Raw genomic sequence first — 22,288 nt, forward strand, 5'->3', positions numbered from 1 at the left:
TGCATACTGCATTACAGATAAGACTCAAGGAATTCACTCCAAAACAAGTAAGTTAGGTTCAAATAGTTATCAATATAAAAACAAAAATATGTGTAATGGAACAAAAAATACTAACCTTAGGACTTTTCAGCATTGACCACATTCCGTGAGCAGAGGTACACACGGCTGTATGGGCAGGAGCTGGGAGTGACCCTATCAAAACTCCAGTGAAAATTTAGAACAAAATTCTTAGTATACCTACTTTAAATGCAAACATTTTGTATCCTCTGCTTTGATGTTAAAAGGACACTAGATGTACAAAACATGAGAAGACTTCTTGTGGCTTAAGTTCCAGAGCTGGAGAAGCATCATGAGTTTGTTCATGACAAAGATGCAAGGTAGTGTTACATCGTGACAGTACAAAGGAAGATCCCAGTATGTCCTTTCATGCATAGCTTGCTGTCCTGCCATGTGGCATCCAGAAGCAGCTTTACCTTTAAAGTTGATTAAAAAATGGTGAAATATTACAAAGCATGATTAAGAGTGGTCTTAGATACTATCTTAACAAATTGATCAGTACTTTTTCTACTGAAATTCAGTATTTTCCACAAGCCACAGTGTATGCTCAACGGGCTCATAGCAGACCCAGACAAGGTCTTATTTTTGTGCACTCTCCCACCCCATCCTGTCTTTGTCAATAAAAACACAGCCCTGTGTGCAGTCCCAGTGTTCCAAAAACTCAGAAAGCTGCTGTAACAGTCACAAGAGCAGCAGCACCACTGCTTAAAACAGTCACATAGGAAATGCTGGACTCTCATTACCCATTGAGGAACATTTACCTTCTGAGCCTCTCAGAGCTAGGTGATGTTTCTCTTCTACACATGTGAACTCGGTTGGTTTATTCACTACTACCCTTGGGAGCTTGACACACATTTTGCTTCCCTCTTGAGACAGTCTGAAAGGGGCCCAAGTGAGAGAATGACAGCAGAAAGCACCAGTGTTGACTACAGAGCCATTTCATAAGCTCCCAGAGAAAGTTTATCAGCCTCAAACTATCCACATGAGTTACTTGCACAGACAAGGGAAGCTTTAGAGACAGGCAGAGTTACTGACAAGTGCCAGTGCCCTCCTCATTACCTTAAATAACCAGAGGATCTGGCATGAGCAAACCACAGGGCCTTGTGGCTACCCCAGACAACCACAGCAGCCCCACCTGGTGCAGTGAACTCAGTGCAACAAGTCAGGTGTGCATTCCTTATTTCTGCCAAAATATTACTAGCTCTAGGCTAACATTTGCAAGATGCTGGGCTTTTAGAAATAATTTAAGAATACTTTCCAAATTCCCACTGGAATATTTCACTGCCTATAACTGAAAAAACGGTAACATCCAAAGACATTTTTAACTCGACTACTCTTGTGAAATAAAGCTTCCCTTCATAATGAAATTCAAAAACCTGCTGATACAGCAAGTGGAAAATAATCTGCTGGTTTAGGGACACCCATATAAAGCAGGAAAAACTGCTAATTAAAGCACTTCATTTCACTTAAGTCCAAGAAGTCTTTTGGAAGAGACTGGAAAGCTCTACTATTGAAGTTAATTCCACTTAACTTTCTAAAAAGGTTTTAAGTGGCATAGTTTAAAATGCTTTTCCTACATATTAGTGATGTTAAACTCTACAAAACATCTTGTACAAACGTAACAGTACACCCCAATTCTTATTACCTTCATTAGTCCAAAAAAGACCAAAAGGAAAGTCTCTTAAGTGATGGTAGCTGTTTAGTCTAACTATAAATTGCATTCCTAAAGAAAAATCCTACTGTAGAACCAAGTCTGTCAACTCACACTAACCTTATCTTGGTTTGGGTTTACTGATGGACTGTATTATTCAGAAACTTAAAGAACTCAAAGCAGCCTGATTAGTTGTATTTATTTTTTTTTTATTAGGTTTATTATGACTTAGAGTTTCTATTACTCCAGCTGGGTAAACCACATTTGAGAGTAAGTTTAACTGCAGGACTTCAGTTTCAGCCAAAATCATTTTTGCATTACTTTATTGTAATATAGATTTAAATTTAACATTTAAAACTTACTTCATTAATAAGCAAGCCAAGCTCAGTAGCTTCAGTGCAGGATGTACTTTATGTAACTTGCCGCACATTCATGTTAGATTTGATGTACATGGAGAAGAGACCAGTCAACTATACGATTCATAGGAGAAAGCAAAAGTAAGCACCATTTTTACCAAACTAAACAGTTCTCAGTGTTTCTTACAGAAAATCAACTCACTTCTGGCTCCAGGAGCTACAGTTTGGATAATAGCTGAGAGCTATTTCCAAAACATCAATTTTCTACACTGGCACAAGGAATAGTCTTCAAAGCAACAGGTACGGAACTTTTTTTTTTTTTAAGAGACAACCTGTTCTTGTGTTTACCAGGTGAATACATGCATTTTTGATCATTCTGGCAGAGGTTAACAAAGAGCAAACAGTTGGGGCTAAATGAAAAACAGTCAAAAACTTGCCAAATACTTAAGGTACAAGCAAAAAAACATTAATGCAACCAGTTTAATACTTAAGCCTGCTTTCTTTCAAAGAAAAATGGCACAAATTAAATAAAAAGCCATACAAATTTAGGTTTAGGTGGTACTAGACTGAATTAATGCTTCAAAGCATCAACAGGATTTATTTTACCACAGGAAAGGAGAGAAGTAATCTGAACAGGCTCTGTATATTTGGGCTAGACCAGAAGCACTGTTACAGCTCAGTCCATATATGCAGAACTGATACCAGTATGTTACCTTTGCCACATGTAATAGTAAAGTGTGTTAGAAGTTGCAGAGCATAAGCATCTTAGTTGTACAAGCCAGTTAATGAATAAACAGAAGAGCTGAAGAATGGTTCTCACACATGTCCTTTCTGTTCAGGACTCCATATTTTTCTTCTAGAACAGAAAAATCCCTCTGCCAACAGCCTAATAAATACTAACAGATGTATTCAGATACCATCTTCAAAAAATCTTTTGTTGAAAATGCAGTCTCCAAATGAAAACTAGCTTTATGCAGTATTAATATTTTACATAAAATAAGTCTTATGAATCGTAGTTAATAGCAATAACTGAAATTAATGTATATCGAGTCTTCAGGTGATGTGCAAGTTCAGCTATGTAACACAGGTGGGGGTTTTGAGCAGTTCTTACCATCTTGCTTTGGACAGTGCTTACACTTGTCCCATAAACTACAGAACCTCTAGCTACAGTATTGTGCAAGTGTTGACATCTTCATGAGCTCTTGATGTAAAGAAATTTGATGGAAGCACCACAAAGCAAGGAAATCATGCTCTTAGAGAGCCTTGAATTCTGAGAATTTGAACACATCATTGCTGTCTTGCCTTGACTACAGAACACCGATGAGAGGACATCAGGGTAAAAAGGAGCAAAACTACAGTGAAGTCTGCTTCAAACAGGGAATACAAAAAAAGTTCTGACTCTACAAGCACTTAAGCAAAAGTCTCGAAGAGCTGTGTATTAACATGGAGCTCAAGGTGCCTTAACTTAGCTAGAACACCACAATCTTTTAGTATTGTGAATCCAGCATAGCTGCATTTCATCCAAAAATCAGCCTATGCTTCCAGTTAAAGCATGCGTACCACCTCTCTAAAGACCCCTTCCCAACTTGCAGGTTTGGAGCTCTTTTCTTATTCCTCCTGTATTATATCCCTTTCCTAGGCAGAGATTGAGAGGCCCTAAAAGCCAGAGCTCTCCACCAAAGACTTGCTGCCTCTACATGTAAAAATAATTAGGACACTCTTAAAGACTGACATATATCCTTCCCCATCAGAAATGGATTTGCAGCAGATCGGTCTCAATATCTAGTTCGGTTTTAGATTATGCTTAAGTTATGGCAGCCAGAGTTCAATCCTACAAATATAAGCTCAACACAAAAAGAAAGCCATTTATCCTTTGCAATTCATCCTTACGGCATGTTTACCCAAAGCTTTATAATCAACTTCCAGTTTTAAATTATTTTCTTAGCACTTCACAGACCCTGCATGTCACTCCCTCCTGAAGGAGATGGTATCACACAGAATCTTTTTTAAGTTAGTCCAAGTTTCCACATGTGACCAGAAGTCTTACTTGTTAGAACACACCCCTTTTCCAACTATTCCCCCTCATTCCCTCTCCTCCCACCCCTCCCCAGAAATGGGCAATTACTTCACAAGAAATGTAAAATGGGATATGGGTGTACACAAAACCTACCCTTCACTAATACTGAACAGAAAAGCCTATTTTCCAATTACAGGACATCTTTCTCTAAATTTAGGTCAGCACTGGTGCAGTCTGCACTGTGTATAACTTCCACAAGGATAATACCAATAAGTACATATATTTTCCTCAAACTGATTTAAAAATCTATGAAGTTAATCGGGGAAAAGTTTAATATTGCTACTTCAGAGCACTAAAACACACAAAGTGAATCCAATAAAGATCCTTGTATTGATTCAATATTAAGTATTAATTGCATGACCATCATAGCACCTCTTTACATTATCACACAATCACCAGAATTATCAACTGCTTTTAAAACTAAAAAGGGTACAGTCCAATATTTATAACTTGCACACTGTTACTATATAGAAACTAGGTGCATGGTACAGTGCTGCAAAAATGGAAGCCTGCAGTTTTGACAAAGATGCCAAGTCATGTTGTAGACAATTTCAGTCAAACTGGCAATACTGTTTTAAGCAAATACTCAACACAGCAGGAAATAAAGGACAAAAAAAAAGCATTCTATAACCAAATAAACATCTGAAATTTCCTTTCCCTTTAAGAATACAAGTAAGGTCACTTTTAGCCTTGGAACGGATACATGTTTGCCTATGATGATCTTGCTAACTACTACACAATATCTGATGTCCTCTGCTAAGAATATAGTTTAAGAAAGCCGCAGTTACAAGAGGCATCTAATGTAATATCTAAAATTTCCTTTATGGCAATTATTGAATTTGTCTTAAACAGTGAATATGGAAAGATGGCCTCATGTTTCCTTTTCAATAGTACTCTGAGGATCAAGTGGCTTTCAAGCAGCATGGTGGGTTTGAAATTTTTGCAGTTTAGATCATTCTGTTGCGTTTATGAGTTGGTGAGTCTGTAATGACATCGCCACACTGGGCTGAGGTACGCTTTCTAGTTCCACCATTGTCCAAGTGGAGTGCCATTTCTTCTGATATGAAAGTGTTCAAATCAACATCATGGAGTCCATTTCTCCTTTCGACTAGCATTGGAGCCACTGCTCACGTGAGTGGGCGAGCCTGGGGTACTTGAGCGAACACTTATACTAGCCATTGCACCACTAAGACCTAGGGGAAAAAAAGAAAAAGTATTTAGGTCAAACAGTAAAGAAAGTTAATTTCCTATGTGTGACAGAAGGGATGACACTCATCTGACTTCCAGTGAGATGTTAAAGGCACTTCACCCTCTATTATTTGTACCACACTTATTTGAAGTTCAGATCACACCTTCCCAGCTTTTAATCCATGTAAGAATCTAACAGTTACCAGAAGTGCTTTTATGACATTGAAAGTCAGCTTATATACCAGGTTGTAACAGCACACTATAGCAAATGCTAGCTCCATAAACATGACATGCTATTCAAAATAAGAGTATGTGAACTCAAGAGTAGACTAATTCAATACAAAGGCTTCACAGTAGACCAGTAGTTACACATAATGAACGTCCCCTAACCAAAGACTTTCCATGTTGACCTGACTCAGTCTTGTTTCAACCACCACCACTCTGCTCCCTTTCACTCCTTCAGTCACTGTAGTTCTAAAGAAAACTGCAGTATGAGCGCAGACCTGACAGGTATATACCACAGCTAGTTTTTAAATAAAAGCTTTATTTCATGGCTCTTGCTATTTGCCAACACATTAATACTATGAGAATTCACAAGAGCACTTAAAAATAACAAAGCAGCCAAGCAAGACCGCATGACAATCCCCCAAAATTTTCTCTTGCCAGATGTGATCTAAAACATTGACACAGGTACCCTGCAATTACTTCAGTTTGTGTTCACATTAGTAATTAAAAGTTTTAGTTAAACAGAAGTTTATTTCTTGTAGAAACAAGGCCATAAAAAAGAAAATCATTAGCTTCCTAGGAAATTAATCTTTTTGTCTTCAGTAATTTTACTATTACAACTTTGCAAAAGCAGGACATTTCAAACATAAGTTCAGTAAGGGCCAGTATATGAAAGCCTAACAATTTTTCTCAATTTGAAATTCAGGCTATATTTGTAGATCTACAAATCTACAGAAGCTCAGAAATTAGACAAACATCTTTATCATCATAATTGCTTCACATCTGAATATTATTTGGTAACTACAAAAAGTCCGTTAGCCCTGGAAATAAACTATCAAAGCTAGAGTCATGCAGGAAGATGAACAGCAGAACAAGATCTACATCTGTATATATCTCTAGCAATAAGAACACGCAAACATTAAACTGTCCAGGAAGATTTCTGTCTCGGCAACCCAAAAAATCTTGAGCTCTCAGATGTTTTCTCCAGTCTCAAATACTCTATACTTTTGTCCAGCCATCATACATCTTGTGTGTGTGCAAAGCCATTTAACATACATCTTCATATATCTTCAAGTAGGCAGCCAGAAGTCACACACTGACAAGTAAAGCCTAACAAAGCCCTATTTATTAGCTGCTGATAGGTCAAATAAGCAACTTCGGAAGCTCTGTGAAGACTGCTAGAGCTACTAGATCAGTTGCCAAAAACCTCAGTAAGATAAATTCTAAAGCCATCTGCAGCAATGGCAGGTTGATACACAAATCAGGATAGAACAGGCCAAACAATTTCACTCTATCATACATTACTGTTGAATGAACATTTAAGCTTAGATCTTGTAACAGCACAGGATATACTTCTACACAGATATATGTTGTATTATGCAACCATCAGCAGAACCAGCCACTAACCACTGATGCTTTCTTAGAGCTTTTGCTTACAGCTCTAAATGGTGTTCCAACACTATACAGAAGCATGGTCTGAAGTCTGGTGGGGATCTTGCAGGTTTTATTAATAGTAAAATCATCTTTCAGTCACAACAGCAGTTATTTCAACAGCAAAAGGTGTTTTAGTGAAAAGATATTTTAGAAACAAGGTATGTTCAGGTATTCCCAGGATTAAGGTCAAGCTTAAATTCAAAACCACTAGGAAAAGAGGTTCCTATACATCTACCAAAGACAGTAAAGCAGCTAATCGACTACATAGATGTAAAAGCAAAATGCCAATTCAGATACCATAACTTGGTTAAACCAACGTGCAGAATTTGGGTAGGTAACAAATCACTTCACAATTCAAAGATAACAGCAAGTTTAATTTCAAGTGTCATGACATACATTAGAAAAAGCATTAATTCATCCTGTACATTTAAACTGGAAAAAATTTGACAGTGCACAGGTGACATTGTTTCAAATCCAAATTAACTGCAGAGATTTGTCCCCACATCACTATTCCAAGCAAAATTGCTCAGAGCACACAAGTTCAGTGTTGTTACTTCCACTGAGTCAACAATTTACACCACTTCTCATTTACTCTTACATTATACAACCCATAACCAAATGACCAATATACTAGTTCAGTTTTATCATGACATCTTTTCATTATGTCTAGAGCCCAAGAGGAGAATAATTATTCTAAATAAACCCCAAAACTGACCCATGATGTGAGAATACATTTTTTGGCATCACTCAAGAACTATTTAAGTAGAGCCTTTCAAGTAACAAGCATTTTTTTTAAAACAATAGATACAAAAGTCAGATTTAAAACATGCATCTGTAATATGCTGCAGCATATTTTAAAACAGACTGCCAAGGTTTGCAAGCAGCATCTCAAGCAGGCATTGACTTTCCAATATTTAGGTAATACTGAATCACTGTACATTTAAATACACAAACAACCTTCAGGAGATAATTAAGAAGTTAAAATATTCAATCAAACTTGGCATCAAAGGCAGGAGAATAATTTTGAATTAATTTCTACAAATATAAGAGTACAAGGATATTGAATCACAACATGGACTTCTACTTGCAGTATAATCTTGCATCTCATACAGGTATTTAATACTGAATTAGTAAGTCACTACTGAGTATGCTCACAGACTGAGTGACAATTTGTTATCAGTTACTGGCAGTTAACCATATTACACAGCACTAGACATCAATCTAAGACAGCAGAACTGTCAAGTGAAACATTTTGATCACAGTTTAGGAATGGGTAATCAAGCTAACATGGAAGAGTCTGAAAATTCAAGGCATGCACTAAAATATCAAGTTGCCATTTCATGGAAGCAACATCTCTGAAGACAATCAGCAGTGCAATTGAAAATATCTATTTTTTTGTTGTTGTTGACAGAGAAAGTATCTTCCAGGAGCTGGGATTCACAGTTCATTTTTTCTGGAAAAGTTGTTGTAATGCAAAGAGGAAATCTCATAAAACACATTTATTGCGAATTATTCTGAGTTTAAGTTTTCAGTGGACTCAGATATCTTCCCAAAACATTTAACCATTTAAAGCAATAAAGCAAGCAGGGATACTAGGAAGTAGTAAAATTACATGACTTAATACCACTTTACAACCTCAAATTTCTGTATTGTGATAAACATGACCTAATCACAGGCACGTCAGTTTTGTCTATACAACAGGATAGAGATTCATACAGCTACTAAAATGTCTTTACTTCTTTCACAATCTCATGACCACCTCTGAAATCTCACTGCTTTCTGCAGGAGACATTTCCTTTTTTACTAGAGGCCTTTAAGAGAGGACACATGGCTCTTTCTCCCTTTTTAAACTTGAAAGGATTAAAGTGGAGGTCATATCTGAAATATTTTGCAGTACTTACTACATTCTCATTCCTGCCATATCTTTCAGTCATCAACATGGCATTTCACAGGCAGTAATTTCACAAAAAGCTCTGCTTTTATCTGAAGCTACATTCTAAAGCATTTATTATAGTAATAGAAGAAAAAGCTGCAGTATAGAAGAAATAAATAATGAACAATACTATCAAGTGATTAGACAGCTTGGCTAAAAGTATATGTTATGGGGTATGAAATAGTTAAGGCAAATAAAACTATCAACTCAAAACTAGCAAGTTTATCAACACTGGCCTAACAAACTATAAACAACAGTTTATCTGCACTACAACCATGTCCATAATAACTATAAATTATTCAGGTCACTACCACAGCATAATATACTGGGTAACTACTATTCACTATAGGAATAATATTGTTTTCCAAAAATTTTAATCGGGAAGCATCAAAAAGAACATTCATGCTTATCTAAGAGTGACTAAAGCAGGAATTAGTTAATAATGCCAGATAAACTCAAAATGGCATGCAGGTAGATCCTTGTCACTCCTGTCATATTCACCCTTTTCACAGTACTGCTCAAAGAACAAGTTTTAACAGTACATCCCAATATACAACTCTGTGATAGCTATATGTATACATACACAATCTTTAAACTTTCAAACTGATCTAAACTCTGCTCTCAACTTTTTTGACAAACTGCTGCTGGTTTATATTGCAGTTCAGTATTTCAAGAGAATAAGACCACCTTATGGAATTCAGGCTCTTTAAAGGGGCCAAGCCACACACTTCTACATGCTATAACAAGAGTTCTCCCAGAAAGACTGAATCGCATTAATGAGACATCAAAATTAAAGCTAAAAATCAAAAGAACACTCCCTCACTGTGCCATTGCACATTCACATCATTTTTATCTAAGATTGCTAATGTCTCATGCATTTAAGCATTGCCTTCCACAGCTTGCTTCTTCGCCCCTCCTCAAATCATAGCATTTTCTCCCATACTGTTGGGAGAATGGTTTGTAAAGCATGGAGCACATTAAAAGACCAAAGCATCATTTCAAACATGGACTGTGCACTGCCACCAGCACTGCAAGACTTGTATGCTAGCTACTGCCAGGCAGAAAGTGATCTGGCTCATGTCAGTCAGTTTTTGGTAATCTTATGACTGTTAGCTCAGCCTAATGCAATCCTCTCACTTCAAACTCTTCTCTTACTTGCCACACTGGCTATGGCAGTACACATCCAGAAAGCAGGTGAAGTTACATCCATACTTATGCTAACAGCAGTGACACTGCCAGGGAACTACAGGCCAGTCAGTCCCACCTCTGTGCCCAGGAAGATTATGGAGCAAATCCTCCTGGAAACTATGCTAGGGCACATGGAAAATAAGGAGGTGATCGGTGACAGCCAACATGGCTTCACTAAGGGCACATTCTGCCTGATAAATCTGGTGGACGCCTTCAGCAGGATTACAGTGTTCATGGATGAGGGAAATGCAACTGACTTTACCTGGACTTGCGCAAAGGTTCTGACACTGTCCCACACGACATCCTTGTCTCTAAATTGGAAAGACATGGATTTGACGGATGGACCACTTGGGGAATAAGGAATTGGCTGGATGGTCACACTCAAAGAGTTATGGTCAGCAGCTCGATGTCCAAGTGCAGAGCAGTGACAAGTGGCATTCCTCAGGGGTTGATGCTGGGACCGGTGCTGTTGAACATCTTTCTTGGCAACATGGACAGTGGGATCGAGGGCACCCTCAGCAAGTTCATTAACAGCACCAAGGCGTGTGGTGCAGTGACACACTGGAGGGGAGGGATGTCATCCAAAGGGACCTGGGCAGGCTGGAGAGGTGGGGCCAGGCCAACCTCATGAAGGCCAAGTGCAAGGTCCTGCACATTGGTCAGGGCAATCCCAAGCACAAATCCAGGCTGGGTAAGGAGTGGCTGGAGATCAGCCCTGTGGAGAGGGACTTGGGGGTAGCAGTGGATGGAAAACTGCCTGTGAGCCAGTAATGCGCGCTCACAGCCCAGAAAGCCAACCACGTCCTGGGCTGCATCAAGAGAAGTGTGGGCAGCAGGGCAAGGGAGGGGATTCTCCCCCTCTGCTCTGGGGAGACCCCCCTGCAGTGCTGGGGCCAGCTCGGGGGCCCCCAACAGCAGAAGGACACGGAGCTGCTCGAGCGGGGCCAGAGGAGGCCACGAAGATGCTGGGGGGCTGGAGCAGCTCCCCTGGGAGGCCGGGCTGAGAGAGTTGGGGGGGGTCAGCCTGGAGAAGAGAAGGCTCCGGGGAGACCTTCGAGCGGCTTCCAGTGCTTAAAGGGGGGACAGGAAAGCTGGGGAGAGAATCTTTGTCAGGGGATGTGGGGATAGGATGAGTGGTAACTGTTTTAAACTGAAAGAGGGCAGATTTACATTACATATGAAGAAGAAATTCTTTTCTGTGAGGATGGTGAGGTACTGGCACAGGGTGCCCGGAGCAGCTGTGGCTGCCCCCTCCCTGCAAGAGTTCAAGGCCAGGTTAGACTTTGAGCAACCTGGGCTGGTAGAAGGTGTCCCTGCCCATGGCAGGAGGGTGGAACTGGATGATCTTTAAGGCCCCTTCCAATCCAAACCAGTCTATGATTCTATAACATTTTTAGGGATTGGTGAAGTTAAAAAAAAAAAAAAAACTATTTAAGATGTTGAACAAAAAAGGTATTTATCTTCCACTATCACATCTTAAAATGCTAAGTATCATGTGCACAGTTCTTAGAAGTTTCAGAAAAATCCACTTGAACTTCAGAGTAAAATAGCATATAGTACCTTGAGTTAATGTCTCAGCTTTACTCGAAGGCTTTGATTTCTTTTCAGGTATTCATAGTTCAAGTTTCCAGCCATGTTTTACTTCAGAGTTTACCCATCAGCACATTAATAATGGAAAGGTGATATTAAGGGCTACCATTTTTTTATTTTACCAGAATTTAGTCTCTCAAAAGATTACTTGGTTCCAAAAACTCCTTCTCAGTTACCTGAAGTTACACTAAAGACTTCAGTAACAACTGCACAGCATACTTGCCATTGAACTAACAGAAAAGGCAAATCACATACACCTTAAACATTCTCATGCCAGTATAGTTTGTCGTGATCATTTTGCTTTTAGCTACTATAACAAGTCTTGAAAGTAGAATAAGAGAGAAGGACAAGTTTCCTGATAGCACAAAGACTACTGATAACTAAAATCACAAGATTCAATTTTGGGTTCAAAATCCCTAGCTTTTGTCAAGAACACTGTCAACTACCTTGCATACAGGTCAGTTAGAACAAGGTTTGAGATAATATTGGATTTTTAACCTTATCTCTAACAAATTTCAGATGCAACATACAGTTTTAAGATCATTCTGATACCAAAAGATGCTCTTCTCTAATGTTTTAGTTTAGGTCATAACTAGAACTGTGTTTTATGTTCCAAGAAATACTTAATTATTAGCTACTTTGTTACCACAGCTTCTGTCAAAGTTTTCAGATGTGATTATGAAGCATTTAGAGGTTACATGGTCAAAATATAGATATCTCTTTCCCCCATCAAAGAGGAGGATCAGCAAATTATAGCACCATGGTCTCTGGACATATATTAATACCTATTTCCAATTAGTCAGTAAAGCAACTCTGCTTCTCCAGAGCTTTATTTGGTATTGTATATTCACACCTTACCCTGCTTCATTAAGAGGTCTTGTCTTCCTTTAGAGCAAAGTTCTAGCATTATCCTCAGATCTAATTCAGCCCATCCATCCACGTCACCAATAGGTAAATATTCCATTTCCACAGGAAGCCTATCAGCACAAAAAGCCTCGCTCCTTCACATGCCAGTAAGAAATTCCCCTTAACCTTAGTCCTGAACACTTGCTCAGACTGCTACTGACTATCATCAGGTTTTCTCACATTTCCTCACAAAACCTAGAAGCAGCAAATCACTTTTAAACCATCTGCCAAAAATGAAATTAAGCATAGCCCCACAGAGGACATTTACACACACCTGAAGATCCTACATAGGTTTCCAACTCAAAACATAGCTCTGAGTAGACCTGTGACACACTGGAAAACAGTTTGGGAGACTGTTTTAATCACACCTTCCTTAAAGAAAAAAGGGGGGAAAAGCTGGATGAATGCAGATACTGTAGACAATAACCTAATAACAGTTGAGGCCAAATACAAGCCTAGTCACTGAAGGATTAGCACAAAAGCATTTGTGTCAAAGACCAGACTGAAACTGATATCAGGAGAAGATAATCCAGAATTTGACTGACATGTAATCTTGTCAACCAGCTGATGAAGGGGAAAGAGTGCATTTCTAGTCCCTGCAGTGCCAGTACAGAGCAGAGAAATTCCTACAGTCTTCATGACCCTATACTGGGTTATGAAATATGGAAGAAAACTTTATACCTCCTGACTCAGATTCCCATGCTAGAGAAGTGACTTCCATAAACCACCGCTATACAAAGATGTTAAGAAACAATACAAGGACATGAAAATAGCCATATTACCAATAAAAATACCTCTGAGTTTACTCTGCTTGAGCTCACTGTGCTGAGGTGAGTCCACCTCATTTATTCTCACCTAAGAGTAAGCTTTCACTGTTCAAGTCAACTGCACAGCATTCATCTATACTTTCAGAAAACAAGATTTTAAGGTGGTGTTATCACATTGTATCAGGTGAGAACCAGCTTCTGCAGTTCCCCCTCGCTAAATTATCTTTACCTACTGAATAAGTAATACTGGTGCACAGAATTCTCTAGCCAGCTTCAAATATGAGAAGGAAAACTGCCAAAAACTACATGACTGGGTGGAAGCATGCTTGATTTAAATGGCAGAGCAGCAAACTATACCAGAATTAGGCTGTCACCTAGACATTCACAGTGTCTGGCTTATGTATCTTGAAAAAACACCACAGCATAGCAGAAGCAAAAACTGCATTTTCAGGAATCTACTCATCTAATTAACTCATTAATTCCACCCTCCCGAGAATACTGAGAAAGTAAAAATTTCCTTTAAGTTTCACAGGTTGTACTTCTAGATACTAGACCATTCTAGAAGTAAAAATCAAGCTATTTATACCTCAAGATACCTGCCATCCTTTAGAATCTTAAAAGGCATATAACCCACAGTGAACTGCTGCTTCATTTCATCTCGAGAGCAATTTAAAACACATTTTTCCTTACCACTTGCTAGGTAATAGACCAATACAGAGTAAGATAGTGAATATTCATATCTGAAAAGGAAAAAAAGATACATCACCAACATTGTTGGTGATGGTAAGGAAGGAAAACCAGTACAACACTGGAAGACATTCAAGTCAGGAAGTGAACTAGAACTAAGTTCTGAACAGGACACAATTATTGCAGTGACATACAAGTGAAGTACCCCCCTTTCCAGAGTACCTTAAGTAAAATGGTAAACCATATTAAACAGCACGTAACATGGGTACTAGAGTGAGGTAAGGTACCCCAGAGACTGAAGCGTCAGACATTAAATTCCCTCCTTAACCCCACAAAAATTTTCAAGTCATTTGCTACTAGCCTAATCTTAGTACTTAACTAGTTGCTAGTACAGTATTATCATTTTCAAAGAACTCTGTTTACTTTAGCATTGTTATGAATGCCAAGCCTCCTCATCCTTCAGAAACACTACCAAGAGTTGATACTTCACTGTTGAGTTCACAGATGTAGAATATTACAGATCCAAACCTCTTTTATACAATACCTTTTCCTCATTCAAAATATTTGACTATGCAACTTTTTAGTAGCTAACATGCCTTACACATGCAAAAACTCACTTAGAGAATGAAGGAGATACCTTCAGCTGGAACATCAGGTACATGACATAAGACATCAACAATGGCCAAGAGCCAGACATGCTTTAAGAGCCCCCACCCAATTTTAACCAAGTAGTATTGAAAAAATTAGTGTTACCATGCAGAGCTATGGCTTCACGGAAGGGTTGCAAATCAGTCTCTACAGATGAGCTAGTTTCTGTTGAAGTAGCTCGGTTAGGGGATACTACAGTCAGTCTTGGGGGAGCTCTAGAATTTCTTGGAGGAGGAACTTTTCCACATAGGAAGCTGATCAAGTCTTCTCTACGAATAGTTCTTCTGCGTTTTTTAACCCAAGCTAACACATCCTTATTCCGACGCTGATAGCCAATCTGAATTCCTACATCAAAGCTTCGCTGATGGGCATCCACACTTTCTGCAAGAAAACGGAAAAGATTTTCCTTAGTGTTACAGAGCAATGTATAGCATGGCACATCATGATACAGCTTCCTTTCAACCACAGGAAAGAACCATATTTTCTATGGGTTACACAGTAATCTAACACGGTACTGAGTTAGCTGTATCAGATTAGTTAGCACTGAAGATGAGTCCCATTAAACCTACAAAGAGTATTAGCTAAAAATTCCACATGCTTTACAAGTCAGAAAGTCAACAGCAACTCCAGCGCTACCTAAATAGCATTTACTATACTTCAGGTCAACACTACACCATTATTTGCAAAACCATATTTTATTAACATTGAAAACACACTTTGAGCTTGTCAGTTTGAGAAGGGTACTTACATCAGACAATGCACTTTAAGAGACACACTCTTCCAAGAGCATCAGTACTGCCAGGAAATCCCACAAAATTAATAGCTGCTTGACTTGGTTCTGACAGGTAAGGACTTTTCAGAAAACTCAAGACTTCTTAGAGTCCTTCTAGTTTCATCTGAACTTCAATGGCAGAGGCAATTCACAGGAGGCCATGGTTTTTAAACTAGTTAGAACACAAGTGTCACCAATACCTTTCAATTAGGCAACATACCATTTACAAAGGAATTCTAAGAAAAGTTTCCTTCCCCATTTAAGATCCTATTGTAAATTTGATATACAAAAGCTCTGAACACATTATTTGCAATTAATCCTACTATAAAATGCAATTTCATTCTCCACTGATGTAACTGGTCACCTGTGCACATCAGTTATAACTGTGCCTCAAACACTTAAATACCTTGTATTACATTGATTTCAAACTTCACTAAGTGCATTTCTGGCTCATAGTTTAAATAAGTTTCAGTCAACAAAAACAGGTGGGACAAACCCTATTTTGTATACAATTATGCTCATCTTGTTTGTTAGATTTCTTATCAGAGCTTTGCCAACAGCTATGTCAGTTCTATGCAGTTACTGGTATGTTGCTCTTGCTCCATCAAGACACCAACATATCCACTCCAATTTCATTTACTGCATTCCTGTAATTTTTTTTTTTTTAAGTCAGAGCTCATTAAAACAGTTTTTCATAATCTAGCTTTACTATAATGAAGTCCAACAGAAGGGAGACATTTGCCTACAATACTGAAGAGATTTCTTTAATAATAGCTGTCCAAGATAACGCTCTCCAGGTGAACAGTGACATACACATCTAATGTAGTTCTCACACTCAAAAAACCAAAAATTATCACTATTAAATGCTATTCTTAGACTTGCATTCTAAGGCACAACTGCATGATCCACAGAAGACAGCACTAAAATCTACACACTAACAGCTACACACTAAGACAGCAATTCAAACAACACGACCTACCAAAAAAGAACAACATCTCAAACTGACCATAGTTAAAACTTGGGGCTTTTAGAATATAAGCTATACAGGTATACATACAGTGCACTTAATTACTTTTATACACTCCAAAACTATTTTGCTTATGCTGCTTTGTAATCAAAAGCCTAGAAGAGTTACAAATGCTAATTCCTGTGAAAGCAATGGCAGCTTGACAGATTATTCCTCCAGCCATTTTATACTCCACAGCAGCTTAGGACTCCAGTGCACTCACACTAAAAGCCACCAAACACTCTGGAGCCAGTTTGAAAACTGACAAAATTCCTTTAATCACTTCCTGAAATATCATGAGAAAGTTGTTCTGAGAAGTGAGGAACCCAGCTTTATGTCAATACCCTGCTTTCCTTCTACAAAACAATGCTTTACAAAGGACTAACTATGAACTAGTTATGAGGTCAAACACACCAACTGCTGATGTAGCCTGAACAAGTTTCAAGCATCCTTTACTCTGGGAAGGATTCAATCTTTATGGTAAAAGCTACAACTACTTTGTTTACAAAGTTAAACTGCTAAAATATAACCAGACAAGTTGCATACATCCTGAAATTACTAAATCAAAACTAACATTGACAAACATTCAGCTTTTTAAAAAAAAAAAAAAGGTTAACTGTGGGTTCAGAAGTCTCACTCCAAAACATGCCCAAGACTTTCTACAGTGGCCTTAGGTTCTAAATACTACATTACAAGCCATACCTTCACTATTTTAACGCAACCTGGAAGATAATCAAGTGTCTTTAGATGCAGCCTCCACCACTAGCGCCAATCAGAAATTTGTGATCTAAGACCTTATGCAGTATTCCTCATGTAGCTCTTTTTAACAATAAATCTGATGCCTTAAAAATCCAAACATTTATCAGCTCAGAAAACAGCTGACAGGACAAGAGGCAGTTTGTGTTGCTCAGTTTACCACACCAATCACCTCTCCAGCATTTTGACATTGTCCTCTAAAACACAAACATTACTGAGTACACAAGAAACAACAGGAGACTTTAAGAACCACATTCATCACTAGGGAAGACAAATTCACATTAAGAGACTCCAGCTTGCCTGATATGCCAGTGTCTAGCTGGTTCTACCTGTGTTCTCAACAAACTTCTACCTACTTGGAAGTTAGCTTCAAAATTGAAAAGATGGCAGTTCTGGGGTAACTGAGGTACTTCAGCACTTAAAGATTTGAAGGAAATATTTGTTTCAGGTGCTGTTTTTTGAAGTATTACAGTACACCTGTATAAAGACAGCTTCCTACTCTAAATCCTGGTTTCCCTGATCATCACATACATACTCTTCCGTTAATCACATTATTGCAGAAAAATAGGGCTCATTTCACCTACAGCACAAGTAAACAAATGTTTTAACAAAAAATAAACAACAGCCTAAATCTTTGTAGTAAAGATGCTGTAACGGAAGGCAATGCCATTTGTAAAAGTAGTACTATAACTATTTCGGACGATTTATTAACACTACCTGCTGCTACTCTAGCTAGCACCACGCTCAAGTGACTGGTATCCCAGACCACATTCTAGTGACCCACTCCCTCAGGCCAACATCTACCCTGCTATGTGATGCAATGCCCCTTTATATGACCTATGGCACATACACAACGTTCAACTGCACCTTCTGCAAAAGTCTGTGGCAGTGAGGGTTATGCATCTACATTTCCTCTTTGCTCTGTTCATACCTGTCAGAAACCTGATCAGCCATCACAAACATGTTACTAAGCTCAACTGCTTAAAAAAAAATACAAAACAGGAAAACTGGAGACAAATGAAAAGATGCAGGTAGAATTACAGATAATGCTGTACAGACCAAGGGGAAAAAAAAAAAAAAAAACCACACACACACACACCCCCCACAACTCAAAAAAGAATCAAACTACAAGTCAGAAAGACAACCTGGAACTTTAGTTTTTTCTTCCCTAGTAATGGAAGACAGTAACAATAGGAATCACACTGTGCCAATTTAAGCCTCCACTGATACAGATATTCTTGTACCATCTTTTAAAAGAAACTAGAAACCACTGAACAACTCTTCTACAGACAAGAATTCTCGTGACAACCCAAAGAACAGCAGAGTTCAGAAACAGATCCTGACAGATAGAAACACACAGTAAAACAGCACAAAAGCAGTGGGCCACGTGCAGAGTGCACTCTTATCAAGTTTTGGCTAACACTGCTTTCTTCCAGCCACAACATTCTGGTGCTTAAAATAATCTGGGAGGCTTGCTTAAGAAGCCTCACTGTCACAAGAAGGTAAAACTTTGTCATATAACATCTATGCGGAATTCTACAAACACTAAACCCAACCTATGCTTCACCACAAATGTACATGTATTATACTGTTATCCCAACATTTACTACACTGTGAAATATACAAAACACAGCAAATAGCTACTGTTTAATAAACTATTGCCCTTGAATTCACAAGCACAAGCCACACATTAAAAAACACCCTTTTTTTCAAGGGTCTCGAAGTAATACAGCCTGTAAGTTATTAGTCACTGACGTGAGGCAACAGAAAAGATTCAGCTATCATCAGCTAGAGTGGCCCAGGGAAAACTTGCAAGATTCAGGAAGCAGTCTCGGGTTAGATTTTATCAGGGTGAATAAGAGACATTAAGAGGCCCTGCTTATGAGTAAGCCGGGGCAGGAGGCAGAGCGGGGCCCGGCTCGGCGAGGAGGGCTGCCGGGGCAGCGGAGGGGGGAGCAGCCCCTTACCTTTGTAGAGGTTGGTGACTGCAGTGGCGGCGTTCTGGAAGGGGACCCAGAGGGAGAGCCCCGGCTGCTGGCACACCCGATCTGCAGGGAGAGAAGGACACACGCTGTTTATTTTGGAGTCACCAACTCCGAACGGCCATGTTAGGTTTCGCCATTTTGTTCCACCTTCCGAAGGCAACTCGGGATCAGGGCCGAGAAGGGCGGGCCGGCAGCGGCCCAGTCCCGGGCAGCGGGCACGGCGGCGGCGCCTCCAGCCCGCCGGGGAAGCGCCCTGCCCGGCCCCCGCCCGCAGTCCCCGCCGCACAATGGGGCCGGCCCCTCACTTCGCCATTTTGTCGGAGCCTCTTCCCTGGGCTGGGCGTCAGGAGCCTCCGCCGCCAGGGCCGGGCTTCCCGGTCTGCCCCCACCTTCCCCTCCCCCGGAGCCCGCTGCTCCCCGACCACTCACAGGCCTCGCCCCCGCCGACCGAGACCCTCCCGCCGCGGCCGCTCTCCGCCTGAGCGCCCTGCCTCCCGGGGCCCGCCGGCCGCCCGCCCGGGCCGAGGAGGGGGAGGGGGGGTGGGTCGCGGCGGCCGGGTCGGCCCAACGGCTCCGCCGGCCCAGGCCGCTCCGCCGGCGGCCGCGAAGGGCGATGTCCGGGCAGCGGCCGCGGTTTCCCCTCACGCCATTTTGTTTTCCCGTCTGCCTCTATGGACGGGCGCGGAGCCCCCGGGCCGGAAGCCCGCTCCTCCCCCTGCCCAGGCCGCTCTCGCCGCCACATCCCCTTTGTGACGCCGCGGACCCTTTCCCATCCCACCGCCGGCGGCTCCGCGGCCGCCTCACATCCCCCGACCCCCGGGCCCGGCCTCGGCCCCGGGCCCACCACGCTCGGGCCCCGCCGGCCGCTAAACCCCGTCCCGCCCCACCGGTGCCTCCCCCCTCGCCCCCGCCGCCCTCCCGCGGCGCTCACCCTTGTAGAGCTGCGCCACGGCGGTGGCCGAGTTCTGGAAGAGGTGCCAGAGCTTCTGTTGCTTGTGCTCGGGCTGCGCCGCCGCCTCGTCCTGCAGCTCCGGGGCCAGCGCCTCCTCCTGCTCGGCCTCGGCCAGGCACTGCCGCTCCCACTTGCTGAACCAGTGCTCGGGCCCGTGCTCCTGGATCTCCGCCTCGCCCTCCTCCTTCTTGTCCTCCATCCTCCGGCCGGCTCCGCGTCCTTCCCCAGCGCCGGCGCCGCCGCCGCGCAGGCCCGGCCCCGCCGGACAGCCGCGCTGGCTCCCCTGCCGCCGGGCCGGCCCTACCTCACCCCCATACCCGCCGGCCCTGCCCGTCCCTCCGCCGGCTCCAAACACACTGAGCGCCGGCGCCGCCCCGAGCGCAGTAAAAGCCCGTCGGAGACGCCTGGGAACGTGCTGCCGCCCAACGCCCGCCCCCCGCCGCTCAACTGGCCGCCACCGCCCCGGCACCGCCGGTTTGAACCGCACCTCGGGCCCTCACTGGGCCGTCCGCACGCCCATCAGACGGCGCGTGCCGGGGGGCCGGGCCCGAACGCAAGATTGGTTACGCTGTCACACGCCCGTGCGCAGAAACCGGCGGCCGCGGGGCGCAGGCGCAGTGGCATCCCCCACCGCCCCCCGGCGCGGCTTGGCCCCGCCCCCTGGCGTGATGCGCCGGGCCCCGGGGAGGCCCTACCCGCCGGCGCCCCTCACCCCGCGACTGGCCCGGGCTCGGGTTCGGGGGCGCAGCCGCTCCGCGGCGGGGGCCGGGCCGGGCTGGGCAGGGCAGGGCAGGGCGGTTCTGCCATCTTGGCGATGGGGCCTTCCCCAAGCGGCGTGAGGCGTTGTCCCGCCTCGGGCTTCCCCGCAGCCGCTGCCGGCGGGGCCGCTGCCCGTGAGGCGGGTGCCGGCCGCCGCGCTACCCACCTGAGGGGCAGCTCCTCGCCGCGGAGGCGGCTTCCTCCGCCCGGCCTGCGGCCGCGGCCGGCGCCCGGGCCCGGGGAAAGATGGCTGCCGCGCGGGGCTGGCGCTGAGCGCCGCTGGCGGCCCGGCCCGGCTCCGGCGCCCGGGAGGGCAAGGTGTGGGCCGGGAGGTCTTCGCTGAGGGTCCGCATCGTCGCCATCCCTTTTCTGCCGTTTTTACACAGTTATTAGCTACCATTTCTTGCAGTGTATTCGCGCCGTACCGGGCAAAATTCCAACAGACCTAAATTGCGGCTCCTTTGCATATGTTTAAAGCGCTCGTTTACCTCAATCTGTTCAAAATGCTGCTGAGAAAGCATCTTCCTATCTACTCCAGCCACACTACTTTCAATCAAGACAAATGTCCCCTTGCACCAGCGTGTGAGCCAAGCCATGAACTGCTATGGAAATGCCGATCAGCTGGTGAGCACCTTGAGTTCCCCTCACCACCCTCTGTCAAATACTCTCATCCCTTGTCTGGTGACGCTCTCGCACAAAGGCCGGACATACCTGCATCTGGTTTGGCACTCGCTGTCCTGAACCTGCAATGCTGCTGCTGCTGCACATGTTTCAGATCAGCTCTTCTCTATTATTAAACCGGTAGTCTGGTGCACACATCCCACTGAAACCCACTGGATGTTAGAAACACCAGCTTTATGGACTGTTTTCTCCTCTTGACAGTCTTACTTCATTCAGTCTGTACTTTCTCCCATTTTGAACTTGGGTCTTCATACAACTTCCTAAAACATAGAGAAATTCAAGCCTAAGTCATATGTAGTGGGGAAAGAGATGTTATGAGAAAATAATTAGAACTGTTGGGTTTTTTTTACCTCTAAGGACAACAGAAAACTGAAGCTGCAGGCTAGTGTATTTCCTAGACCACTGAAACTACTAGGGACCTCCTGCTCAGGGGTTATGCTATGGCACTCCATGTGAGCAGGAAAGATGAGAGTATCTGTACTCTGTGGATGTGTTCTTAAACTGAAGTTGTGGCATTGGCTTTTTAATCTATATTTCATAACAATAATGCAAATACATAGAAGCATGGATATTCTGTTCCTTTCTCAGTAAAGCCCTGTCCAATCCTTGTTTAGGAATATGAACTTCAGCAGGTTTAGGAGTAGTCTTAGGAATAAGCTATTGGGCTTTT

At 42.5% G+C, this 22,288-nt stretch overlaps 1 protein-coding gene across 1 annotated transcript; it reads right to left on the reverse strand.

Annotated features, from left to right (window-relative positions):
* Positions 1–1,900: 1,900 nt before the first annotated feature.
* Positions 1,901–20,556, reverse strand: CUNH16orf72 (chromosome unknown C16orf72 homolog). The gene is given in 5 exon segments (XM_042798511.1): positions 1,901–5,232; positions 5,234–5,334; positions 14,813–15,088; positions 19,209–19,289; positions 20,158–20,556. Coding segments are annotated over 5 exon segments (822 nt in total). The 5' UTR covers positions 20,378–20,556; the 3' UTR covers positions 1,901–5,088.
* Positions 20,557–22,288: the final 1,732 nt, after the last annotated feature.

The sequence above is a fragment of the Tyto alba genome, unplaced genomic scaffold, assembly GCF_018691265.1.
Source record: "Tyto alba isolate M040663 unplaced genomic scaffold, T.alba_DEE_v4.0 Super-Scaffold_28, whole genome shotgun sequence".
Taxonomy (NCBI): Eukaryota; Metazoa; Chordata; class Aves; order Strigiformes; family Tytonidae; genus Tyto; species Tyto alba.